Consider the following 13,678-nt stretch of genomic DNA (forward strand, 5'->3'; position numbering starts at 1 on the left):
CTGAAGGCACATTCCAGACTGATGCAGCTAAGAGTGTACTTGCAAAAACGCATTAGTGGAGAAAAATTAAACTTAAAACAGATAATCACTCATGGCTAGATGAGGTTGTACCAAAACGCCAACTAGAAGGTAAACGACAGACATCTAAGTGTGATTCACCAGTTAACTATGATAACAGTACAGCTTTAGTTTATGCCACAAGATTTAAGTAAGGGGTGGCACGTCCAACGTCTGCTGCAATACACGTTTGCAGTCAATGGTGGACGGACGTCTCGACAGACTGAAGAGAATCCTTCCATGTCGTTGCAGAAACTGTCACAATGCAATATTTTAAATCCTCTTGGGTCTCGACAGACTGAAGAGAATCCTTCCATGTCGTTGCAGAAGCTGTCACAATGCAATACTTTAAATCCTCTTGGGGCGGTGGAACTGGTGCATAGTTTTTATCCTAGCGTTTACCTCAGAGAAAAAAGATCGCTGGTGCCAAATCAGGCGAACGTGCAGACCAACTGATAAAGCCTTCACGCCCAGTCCAGCGTGGGTGGGCGCTTACCCGGCCACAAGTGAGTAATGACTCGGTCACCCATCGTGCTGTGTTTCAAGTGGTATCTACTCTAAGAGACCTGGTAACACTTCACCGAGAAACTGCGCGTATTTTTTACGCATTCAGATTTCTCCAATGAAGTGAGGACCAATCATATAGTCTTCAATAATCCCCTCACCAAAGGTTTACACGTCACTGCCTCTGATTCATTTGTTCAGTATCTTGTTTAGTTTTCCAGCACACAATCTAACAATTACTAGCAGAGCAACCCACAGTTTTTGAATGATTTTCATAACGAAAGTCCATATCTCACTGCAGTAAGTCAAAAAATCTTCTGACTGAAAGTTTCCAGTTTCAGATACGCTGGAAACTTCATTCTGAGAAGTACACAGTGTCAGTTTTACTGTTCTGTTTACTTTATTTACTGTGTGTCCACTTCTCATTTTCAACCCTTATCAGTAATTAATTAAAGTAGGATCAGATTTCCTAATTTGGAAAATCAACGGGTAAATACTTGAATTCAAACAGAATTTTCAGTGAGTGAAAGAATACCTTCAGGTAACAAAAAAGTCAAGCCAAAATACAATTCCTCAATTTTCGACGACAATGCACTGGAAGTAGGCTTTGATAGTACGGAAGTGGTAACATTGTAGTAAACAGTTTGTGGTGAGTATCTGTTCTTATCAAAAGCGCCTGATGGATGCTGATTAAACCTGCTACAACTTATATAAGTGAAACTAGATCCTCTGTTCTTGCAGAAATGACGACAAAAATGAAAAACCAAATAAATTTGCTACATGACTTACGATACGCCTGAAACGACTACAAATTGAATAGAAAAACAGTGGTTAAAACTTTTCATTGATTCACTAATTATTAGTTTAATAAAATACCTGCAAAACACAGAAGGTTATTGATTCACACATTAAGTAACATAAGCATCATTTAAGAAATTTTAAATGTTTGTTATTTACTTTAAATTTTAGTTAGGTTCTAAACTTTCTTAAGTTGACATATTTTCCCGTTCACGGATGTTGATCTAAGAAAGGTTGGGAACCTCTTGTTTACAACAATGCCTGCGGGAAACTAGGACTTACACAGCTGGGAGGGTTGATTGTGGAGCTCGACTTTGAAGAGGACGTTCTTCGTCACGTAGAAGAAAATTCAACGACGAGTGCTTGAAACATTATCCATGCCGTGGGTTACTTCAGAGCACACACCTCAGAGCTGCTGTGTGTGTACCGTGAACCGAGGGATTTGAAAGTGATCCGATATTCAAACTTACCGTTATTTAACATCGAAACCACAAATTTTCGGACATTGATTGTTTATCAAAACATCATCTGCCAAGTTCCTTCGTAATAGGAATTGTTTGTCAACCTAAGAGTTCTCAGGCGTACTTTCTATGATGTTTTGACAGATATGTGCAATTTACTTTTTGCAGTGTGTAACTGGAGCCAGTCCAAAGGAAAGCTTCTTATCAGGACTTTCATGCGATGCCTGGAGTCGACGAAAAGTGTCGGCTTGTTTCCTATTAAAAATAAAATAATTTTTAAAGCGGAGTTTTACTTGGACATTCGGGAGAGTGGTCGAAAATTAGTACGATATTCGTTTTATCGGTATAAATTAAAAGGGACAGCAAAAAACGAGAAATAATCAATGTTCCGGCGACGGCCGCACCACCCTGGCCTGCAGTGACTGCTAGTACCATACAGCAGCGGTGTTCAGTCCCTAATTTGTCGATTTATACCGATAACCCAAATATCGCACTAGATTAATGTGGGATCGCACTGTCGACTCGGCAGGTAAAATCCCTCTTTAAAAATGATTTTGTTTGTAGTGAAAAACAAACCGATGCTTTCCGCCGGCACTGGGTGTCGCATGAAAAGACGCGATGAGCTGTTTTCGTTTGGGCTGATTCCAATTGGACATTCCAAAAACGAAATTGCAGATATCTGCCCAAACACCAAAGGAAACGTGCCTGACGACTGTTAGTCTGTGTGTATGCAGAGTGTTTCAAAGTCTTTGTGACAGACTTCTGGGGTGGTAGTGCACGTTAAAGGAACAACATTTGTTCCAGACAAAATTTTCGCTGATGCTTCCTGGCTACACTAGGACTCATTTAAGAATGTTACGCCGCTAGAGGCTACAGGGCATGGGTGGTTTGCGGCGTCGGTATGCAATGCATGTTGCCTAACGTCCCGTCACCTGCTCTGTGTGGCTGAGCCACTTGCAAGTTCCATATTCGCTTCTATTTTTCTTGTTGAAAACCACTGTATCAGTTTGCTGGGGTAGGTACTGCGCTGCACGGCTGATTAGTAGACCCTGTTAGTTCGGTGAAATCTAATCGTCCCAGGGTAGGCGAATACTAAAGAACACATAGCGTCACCGAGAAGCGTTAAATGAACATTTCGTCTCTAACTAACGTTACCCCGGCAGGTGACCCAACAGTCAGCACACCGGGGAGTGGTTCAAGTCTGTGTCCGGCCATGCAGTTTTACAGGTTTCCCATGATTCCCATAAATCACTCCAGGCAAATGGTGGGGTGGCTGCTTCGAAAGAGCGCGGCCAGTATTCTTGTGCTCCATCTCTAAGACCTCCGTGCTGACAGGACGTTAAACCTCACTCTCTCTTACTCCCTTTCTAGCGAAATTTGTTCCCCCATTACGTGATCTATCATCCCTAGACGTTGGCAGTAGAGTCTTTGGAACACACACACACACACACACACACACACACACACACACACACACACGCACTTTATTCATGGTTATCTGCACACAGAAACACTGTTGACACCTTCGTCGTTTGTAGGCGGTGAGCCTCGCAACGTCGGAACTTGAGGCTGGCAGTTCTGCGACCGTCACCGGATGGGGCAGCGTGGCTTCTGGAGAGGACGCGTCCGAACAGCTGCGCGCTGTCACCGTGTCCATCGTGGCACGCTCCACGTGCAGAGAGAAGTTGGGGTCCGGCATCACGGAGAACGTGGTGTGCGCAGGCGACGCCGACGGCGACAACGTGGCGTGCGACGGCGACGACGGCGGGCCGCTCGTCGTGGGCTCCACGCAGTACGGCGTCGTTTCCTGGGGCCGGGGCTGTGGTGTGCCTGGATACCCAGGGGCCTACACAAACGTCGCCGCCCTCCACGACTGGATCACTGCGGCGACGGGTGTTTTCTAATTTGCTGATCATCGTTCTTGTTATAGTAAAGTAACTAAATCAAAATAAAAAATTGATTTGTGTACCTTTTTTAATTAACAATATCACTTCAGGTTCCAGAGAAATGTGGGATCATCCATAAGGACACTGGATACGGAAGAGAACATCCATATTAATAACATTTGTAAATGTAGACAAAGCCTTTCGCAGTGTCCTCTGGAATAAACAATCTGAAATTTAAAGTTATCACAGGACTAAACTGCAAGGAGCGGAAGGTTATCTACAACTTGGCCACAAAGCAGGCTATAGGTCCAAGAGCTGCAGAACATGAGAGGTGGACAGTACTTGAGAAAGGACTTGAGACAGTACTTGTGTGGCGGCGGGTTGATTTATCAAAGACAGATGGATGACGGTTGTTTTGTTTGGTAGTTCACGCAAGCTTGGCAACTATTTTTGTGGTCAGCCAGAAAGCGATGGAAAATATACTGACCTTAGTTTCCAGTCTGCACGGCCACATTCTGGTCCAGCCAACTGAAAGAAATGTTTCTATTCTCTTTCTATTTAGCGGGATCAGAACTGTGATTATATATGAAGGTATAAAGTTCTGGTAAAGTTGAGTAAGTTGAGTAAAGTATCTCAAGTACAACACTTTGAAAGTCGCTATGTTCAATAGACAGTACATCTTTCTATTCTAATCAGCACAACTAGCCATGCAGAGGCGACCTCTAGTGTATGTTCTTACCAATTTGTCTTTCGCTCTGACTACTAATACTCAAATAAATATTCAAAATAAATGCTCTCCTGAGAAGTGGAAATAATGGTCACCACAGATCATGCGGATTTGTAATTACCACGGACGGCACACCAACTGTTACCTTACCGAAATCTAAGCAATCCAGGACGGTGCACAGTCCTCACGAGTTCACTATCTGTTATTACAGAATATACGCGTTTTGTCACAGGTCATCTCTGACGTCATCCGAGGCAGAGCGTGATCCGACTTTTGACAGACGAGGATCTTACAGTGGTTGAGTGCGAAGTGAACCTTTTTCCTGCCTCTCGGGCTGTATTTATATAGGTACTGCAGCGGACGGCCGAGAGAACATCTGTTGTCATCTGGCTTATGGACACGTCAACAGCCTCTGAACGACAACTTTCTCGGACACATAACCTTTAATAATAAAGTTATGAATTAATTTAGAATCTTCTTAATATTTACATGTATTTAGGTACGTAGTTTGAAAGCTCCATAGGCTTGCTTGAATAAAAACTTTGCCTTCTATAATTTTTGTAGTGGAACTAACGGTAGATCGTTACCTCTGAAACATTCATTTATTAGAACTTGTATTGGATGTTATTTCTATTAAGGTTCTACAATTTGGTATAGCTTTATTATTTAGTAGGTTTTATCATGTGCTGAAACTAAAATTTTGTATCATTAAAATTAGAGGTACTTAATCTACTACAAATGGGTATATTTTTGTTACAAATTTGGTTTCCATTAAATTACTCAAAAACTATCAGAGGTAGCTTAACGTGGTCTCTTAGTTATGGTTTTTAGGGTGAACTTAAGCAAAAAACAAATTTTTACGTTTCTAAGTCCAATTTTCAGCACCTTCCATTTTTCTTAAAAACGTGTATTCCGGTTTTAATTTTCATTCCTTTACTTTGAAACTTGCGCCAGTTATTTACGAGCTCAATAGGAACATTCTGTCCAAATTCTGGCTTTCTAGCTTTATTATTTAGCGCCACTTACTTTTTTCATAAAACTGCATTTCTACGGAATTCTAATAAAGTCTGGGGAAAGCAATAAAAACGTTCATGTTTGAGGATGATATTGTATATTAGATACGACGAAGGGCTTGGAAGATCAACTGAAAGGAGTGCATAGTATTAGCAAAGATGTTATAAAATGAACACGAACAAAAAAATTACTGAAAGTAGAAGTCTTCCTATTTGGTCTGTCAAACAACTGACAACGGCAGAAACAAAGAGTAAATAAAATTTAGAGACGCATTAGCAGCAAGAGACTTTCAGCACAAGAGAAATTTTTTATGGTAGAATACAAATTTAATACTTGGGTGAAAGTTTCTAAAAGTTTGTAGAACGAATCTTTCACTCTGCTACAAAAGTGTCGTCAAGCAGGCACTTGGATCTTTCCCAGGTAGTTCAGTAAGTAAGAACCCTGCCTGCGAAAGGCTAGCTGTTTTATAACGGATTAGACGATGCAGTCAGTTTGTTTCTAGATTTGTATATGGTACTGACGTTTAAATTCTCTATCAGCACCATTTACTTTAGTTTCAAGTCGTTTCGTTAAACCATGATTTCCAGGACGTACCCTTCATCTTCTGCAGAAGAGCTTTCACCGCAAATGACGCCAATGTTGGTACTACTTCCTTTCTTTCAAGTCAACTTTTATCTAATTGGAGAAAAACTTATTTCGGATATATCACGCAAGCGCAATTTCACCAAGACTAGTCCCTGTTACAACACTATAGTAGTACAGCAGTGCTTCTGTCACAGTAACAGAATATACTCGTGTAATGCAGTCATGTCGCGCCAACGACAAAAATAACACTCGACTGAATTTCTGATTCCGTAAATTCAGTTAATGTTACCCCTTTTCACACGATTGTAACTGACCGTCAACATGTATCTAATTGAGTAAGCAATCGGACTATGAACGTGTTTTCATAACTAAGTCTCGTACAAAATGGAGTGAACTGAACAATAAGGAGATTAGAACCAATGTTCCTCGAATAACAGCAACAATAAGTGGCAAAATGAATAAAGACGACCACCAATTGAAATCTAGTTGATAATTTTGGAACAACTATTGACAGTATTTACACACAAAGAATGAAAGAAAGAATGAAAGAAACTCTCTACTTCCAGAATGCAAAAGAAAAATGGAATCTGGCGAGAACCCACTAGCAGGTTCAACTTTTTACTATCACTTGGCATTTATCTGTTGACAAGCAAGACTAAAGCAATAAACTCTGTTACAGTAACATGTGCTAACGCACAAAGTATGTTCTCGAATGAGCATTATTTGAATTATACCTAGCACACTTTTTAGCATACACGAACCCAGCATCTGTTATGTTGTATACTTGCGCTGTTGACTAAACTTTTATCATACACCAATATGCAAAATGTAGCCAAGCTATTATTATGCGAAAGTTTCTCTGATTGTTAAAACTCACAGTGTCTGACACAAGGGGACCTGAAACTGTTATCATATATAAATGCACTTCTAGTCAAACTTTCACTATGTTCAAACACATAAAAGTTTATCAAGACAGTCTTTAATGAAATTTGATTGATTAAACAATGTGCACTCTGTAAAAATTATGAAGGCCCTCGAACTATTATTCTCTACTACCCACTCTTCAACAAGTGCTTTATTACAGATCAGCTTCTAAAATGTAGATACAATACATTGAGATAAAAGTTCTCTGATTATAAACCTCCATAATATTTACAATATGATGTAATGTGTGTACTACGTATTCAACAAGCAAATGCAATGCATAGTTGCCTCTCTTATCTGGTGACACAAGCCAAGAATGTAAACTACTTTTCTGTAAGTTATTGTGAAAGATAATGTCTGAAATAGGTTTCGAAGTTGCAGGCCCAAACTATTACCGCTATTGATATGAATCTGTACCGTCTCCACTAATTGCTTTTCCAGATAAGAACAAAATACATTCACACCTTAAATCAATTATGAATCCTACCTATCCCTGAAATTTAACTTCGCTTTAATATGGAAACATATCTGAGCGAGTGAAGGTTCGTAATGAACAAGCAATGCGTGAAGAAAAAGTGTAACACCAATTCACATTTATTACTCAATAGACACTTGTAACTTCGATGTTCATCAGCCAATGGAGGAAGCAAGGCAAAAGTGAGTTTTTAGTATGACCGTTCTAAGTTTTATAATAATTTTTGCCAACTAGCGAGTGGTACTAGAAGACGACAGCGATTCATATTGTGCACGATACCTATGGAGGTAAAATTGAGAGCGTCATCATGTCACAAATATAATGCGAGTACATATTCAACAAGTAAACGCAATACATAGTTACCTCTCTTACGCAGATGTCCGCCACCTTAACTAGCGCAAAACATTAGGGTCATCACATTCATACCCCATAGTACACCGCGGTGACACTTCCTAGTGATGTCACTCTGACATGTCCGTCCCCAGTTTCGACCATGTTAGGTGCTATGATGGTGCGGAGACATAGTTATTTCATAAAAAATGCCAACTTGCGTTGTTTACAGTCATACTAATCGATTCGATCGTTATCTTAAGTTTAAACGAATCACATTTCATTCGTAAGTGGAGCAATAAAGGCAATATTATCTTTTGTATACATGAATTATTGTTGCAGTGTTTACTTTTATTGTAATCGTTTTACTTCTGTCATTTGACTTTAGATTTGCCTTACTTTACTCAGTGTTCGTGCTTTCTCTTCTTTCCTGTGTTTTACATTGCCTTCTAAATAGCAAACGCACCGACATCCGGGTTACACTGTACCAACGGTCTCGTCCCCACACAACACATGGCAACGTAACGGCGCTGAATGTTGGGGCAGCATCTGATGGCCCTAAATTCCTCTCACCGATAATTATTATTCATCGTTCATACGTCCTCCCCCTTTAAATAAAAGATATGGATAGAAAAGCCGGAGATAGCGGTCATGTGTGCGTGAGTTTCGTGTGTATGACTGTATGAATGGGCATGTGTGCTGTGGTTTCCGTCTGAAGAAGGCTTTGGCTGAAAACTTACGTGAATACTCTTTTCGTCGTGCCTGCCTTGTGCTCGGTGTGTGAGTAGCAGTTTATCCGTTTCACAGTATAGTTGTTATCTCACGAAGTTTGTTGTAAATAATTCACTGCTCTTCAATAGGAACAATTATGTATGTAATTACAACGCCACAAGAAAAAAATGACATTCATTACACCACATTAAGGTTATCTGTAGCACAAACAGGGGTTCACAATGCTGCTTTAAGAGTTTTGATCATTTACCAATTGATATAAAATGCCTGACACTCAGGAAAGTAAAATTTGAAACTAAACTGAACCATTTATCTTTGATATCTCCTATTCTACGGAAGATTATTTATTACTATAATATCTAAAGTGTTGGGTAGGAATTATTGACTAACATCTGTCTGTATTTAATTAAGAAACGTAACAACCAATAGGTGATCAGCATGTAAGCATATTTATAAAAAGATAGTGACATCAATACATAATAATTTGTTCCATATCATTACGATTTATCGTGTAAATGATACATGGAACATGAAACTAAATAACAAACTATTGCCGCGCGGGATTAGCTGTGCGGTGTATGGCGCTGCAGTCATGGACTGTGCGGCTGGTCCCGGCGGAGGTTCGAGTCCTCCCTCGGGCATGGGTGTGTGCGTTTGTCCTTAGGATAATTTAGGTTAAGTAGAGTGTAAGCTTAGGGACTGATGACCTTAACAGTTAAGTCCCATAAGATTTCACACACATATGAATATTTTTTGAACTAACTATTGGTATATCACAAAACATGGTATAGACTTAAGCGAGTCAAGTATACATCACACAGTGTTCGAACTGTTCCATTTCATTTCGTGGAAGTTATTTCGTTATTCTCTCTCTCATAACTTAAAAAATACTATCAGTAGCAGGGCAGTTGTAAAAGCAAGCAGTGAGATGACAGAGCGCTGAGGGTGCATATTCCATCTAACGGCAGCTGTAAGCTGCTGCCAGCAGCCTGCGAAGTACACAACCAATAATCTGTAACTGTGTTTTAAATGTATATCTGTAAATAATGTTTTTTGTATTAATCTCTATATACTGTTAAGTAGATCTTAGTATTGAAAGTATAATGAACCTGTGTAATTAAAGCTGTAACGACTCATGGCTTTACGCTTAAGTTAAAATATAAAGGGACTTCCCCGCAGAAGGGTGAGGTGGGAGAAACGTTGTGACAGAAAGTTCCAGAACAGTTCTCTTTGTGAGTCAGAAGGATTGTAAAGTAGCTTGTGGTGCGATGCCCATGTACTGCATTGTGTGGTGATTAAAATGAGTGCAGTCATTGTTAAACGGCCTCGGATGGACGGGAAATTATTGCTACACTTAATTCTATAGTATTGAGCAGCTATTTGTCAGCGAAGCAGAAATAGGAATGTTACTATGAGGATCAAAGGGAAGTCGTTGTTTGATGTTAGGGAGGCAGACATTTCGTTGCAGCATTAACCACTGCACTGACCAAACATTACGATGGGAATTACGACTTGGTAGCCACTGTGTAAAAGCTGCTAAACCATCCATCGGCAGCAAAACCTTGTCAGAGGCTGCAGCACGTTGCTCAACAGCACAAAAGGACTGAAGTATTTATTTCTATGGTGAAGTTCAGTATATTCTATTTTTCATACTGACGGACATATTGTAAAAGTAATGATTCGTCGTCCTCTGGTACAAGGCAAGTAACACAAGTTAAATATGTAAAAGCAACAAGCTTTGTCACAGTGTTGTTAATTCAGTGGATGTTTAGTATGTCCTTTTCACTTACTGTGATATTTAACCAGCACCATTTTCACATCAAAAGCTGGTTATATGTAGGCCTATTGTTAGTGTCCGCAGAAGAAAACATAAATATACCAGAGTTCCATGAACTGAAGAGGACTGTATAATGGTTCACATCCATTCAGACTGTAATGGAGCACGAGAGTTGAGATCTTATTATTCATAGGTAAGTCAACAACCAAAATATACATCTTTGCCGTTTACATGGCGCACGTGGCCACGAGCTAAGGACAGCCGCCTGGCCGACAGCCCATTCATCACTGCCAAATCTCTCACGCCGCGGCGAATGTACTGTTGGGTGCCCTTAGAGGGGTGGCCCACTGACTGACCACTGTCTCTCATGTACACATACCTCCAGAGAGGGCAGCACTGTCCAGAGACTCAGTCAAACGTTACAACCGAATATACCGGACGCCAAAGAAATATTAATTTCTTTCCAACATAATACATGTAACACAAGTCCTGCTAAATCACAGAAAATAACGTAAGTAAATACACGTGAGCAAGCTCAGGTTGGCTGTACCTACATCTGGCTGAGGGCGCTTGTGATTGCGGTTACAATCAGGAAATGACCTGGGATGAGGGCTTGGGGATCAATAGGATTGCAAGACAGTGGTGTGAGAGGACGAGAGTTCAAGCAAGCCTCAATCTGGCAAGTCAGGGTTGTCAACTCTTCGAAAGTTGGACATTTGGTTCCCATCGTTTGCCGCAAGTGGTACTTGAAGGACTTCATTCCAGCTACTCATATTCCTCCAAAGTGTGGTGATGCAGGAGGAATGAAGTGCCAGTCAATGCCTTCTTCGCGCATATAACTTTTCACCTGTATCTGCTGATAATGACAGCTCACAGCAGCTTGTAACTCAAGAAGTTCCCGACTAGCTCCCACGAAGTTTTTCCCATTGTACAGGTTTTGGCACCTACTCCGCCATGAAACAAACCTTCCGAGGGCCGACAGGAATGTTTCACTCGTCATCTTGCCAACTACCTCCAAATGCACTGCTCACGTAGCCAGGCACAAAAACAGGGCAACGTAGCACTTTTCCTTTAATTTGGATCTCTGTGAGTCTATTTTCACATAGAGCGGTACTGTGTAATCAATTCCACAATTGAAGAAAGGCGTTACAGCTTCTACACGTGGGTGTGACAGGTGCGAGCACTGGTGCAGAACACGCTGGATTGCATTTCGTCCAGTATCCAGTATTGCTTTCTGAGAGACGTAAACAGCAGTTGACACCCAGCATGGGAAAGATGACGATGTTTACTTTCCACTATCAGTCATGTGAGGTGATGGTTAGGTGGCGGTACGAGTTGATACTTCTACTCATATGACAGATCAGCATTCTGTAGCCTGCCTCCAACCTGCAACAGTCTTATGTCATCGAGGATAGGATGCAGTGATTTGAGCTTGCTATTTTTATCCACTAGCTTTATGGTCTTCAAGTGGTAGATTTCCTTTGCGTATGTATCTTCTTGTGCTATCCTGACACACTGTAGCAAAGTGTACTGAAGTTCATTGCGAGACAATTCAGCGGTTACTCTCATTTTCTTTGCAGTATTGCAGTTATTAACGAAACTAAGACAGCATGCCATAATCCGCTGTAGTCGTGACAACTTTGAGAATCGACAGATGATTCCTTCTCGAATTGCTCTGCTGATGTGACAGAGGATTTCAGCCCATTCTTCTGGCAGCTCCTGGGCTGCAATATCACTAGAGGTGTCTATCACTGACCGTGAAGTGATGTCTTCCTTAAGCCAAGTTGGTCCTTCCCACCACAGGCTGTGTTTATGCAAGTCTGCAGGAGACACGACTCGCGAAGTCAAATCAGTTGGGTTTCCCATTGTAGATACATGGTTCCACACCGCAGCTGCTGTATTTTACTGTATCTCAGCAACACGGTTCCCCACAAATATCTGCCACCACGTGGGTGGAGATGCGAGAAATGCCAGTACGATGGATGGGTCAGTCCACAAGTAAGTTCGTTCTATACCTATACTCAGCGCGTGAACACCACAGAGCTGTAGGCGAGGTAAGGACAACATTTTCAGTGGAGATACTTGTGTTTTGGAGTTTAAGAATTTGACACATGTGATTTCATGATGATTAGTTGATCGTACATATATACAACAGCCGTAGCCCTACTCTGCAGCATCACAGAATCCATGCAGTTGAATGCTGACAAGTTTTTCTTCTGTATTGACTCTCCGATGAACACGAATATTATCTATCATACGAACCTCTCTGTATAGTGTCTGCCACATGCAATTAATTCAACTCTTGAGGCAAGGGCTTGTCCGATGTTAACTGAAGCTGCCACAGACATTGCAAAAAGGTTTTGAATGTGATAACAACGGGACTGATTAATCCCAGAGGATCAAAAATGACGTGACAGTCAGTACAATTCGTTTTGTGAACCTGTAGACCTTACGTGCTGACTTGACATTATTCACAATTTGGAACTGATCTGCAGCTGGGTACCAAAGTAAACCTAAAGTTTTAATATCCTCGTCGTTGTCAAGCCGTAAGGGTACTTGTGCCTCTCTAAACTCTGAGGGGATATTTTCGAGGAATCCCACACTGTTACTAGACCACTTCCGTAATGAGAAACGACCTTTCTTCAAAAGCTTCGTGAGATATTGCTGGACCTTGATTGCAGCCTCTACTGTATCGCAACCTGAGATACAATCGTCCACATAGAAGTCATTAGCAAGAACGTTTTCTGCCTTGTTACATATGCTCTCTTCATGAGCTAATTGTAACAGACATCGTACCGCAAGGAAAGATGCACAGGTCATTTCGTATGTGACTGTCTTTAACTGATATTCCTGCAGTGGTGCAGATCTGTCACTCCTCCACAGTATTCGTTGGTAGGCGCGATCTTCATCCGCTACCAGAACTTGTCGATACATCTTCTCTATGTCAGCTGTGAAGGCAATGCGATGCAGGCGGAAGCGCAATATTATGGAGCACACATCTTGTTGAATCGTTGGTCCGACCAATAAGGAACTATTTAGCGACATATTAGAGCTCGTTTTGACCGAACAATTAAAAACTACTCATGTTTTTGTAGTCGAACTGGCTTCCTGACGAATTTCATGGTGTGGCACGTAGTATGAAATGGCAGCAGGTGTGCAGCTTTCTTTAAGCTTCGGGTGTCTCACCAGTTTCTGTTCAATCTGAGAGAAGCGTTTTGCTGCAGTGTTGAAAGATTCGCCTAATTTATTTGACTCTTCGCGAGTCGGAAGATGGACAACGAATCTGCTTGTGGAATCTTTCGTTGTGTGTTGCACGAACTGTACTTCACATTGTTCCTTTTCTTTCGTCATTAGAGCATGATTTAATTCTTTCATCTCCAGAATTTCTTCAAGAGCGTTTGAACATCA

At 41.1% G+C, this 13,678-nt stretch overlaps 1 protein-coding gene across 1 annotated transcript in view; it reads left to right on the forward strand.

The window, feature by feature from the left end:
* The window catches only part of LOC124607274 (trypsin-3-like), a 43,964-nt gene extending 40,239 nt beyond the window's left edge, over window positions 1–3,725 (forward strand). The window contains exon 2 of the mRNA XM_047139552.1: window positions 3,359–3,725. Coding sequence (XP_046995508.1) covers window positions 3,359–3,724 — 366 coding nt within the window. The 3' untranslated portion in view covers window position 3,725. The remainder of the gene's footprint in view (window positions 1–3,358) is intronic.
* The last annotated feature ends 9,953 nt before the right edge of the window (window positions 3,726–13,678 follow it).

Source organism: Schistocerca americana, chromosome 3, assembly GCF_021461395.2.
Source record: "Schistocerca americana isolate TAMUIC-IGC-003095 chromosome 3, iqSchAmer2.1, whole genome shotgun sequence".
NCBI classification, from domain to species: Eukaryota; Metazoa; Arthropoda; class Insecta; order Orthoptera; family Acrididae; genus Schistocerca; species Schistocerca americana.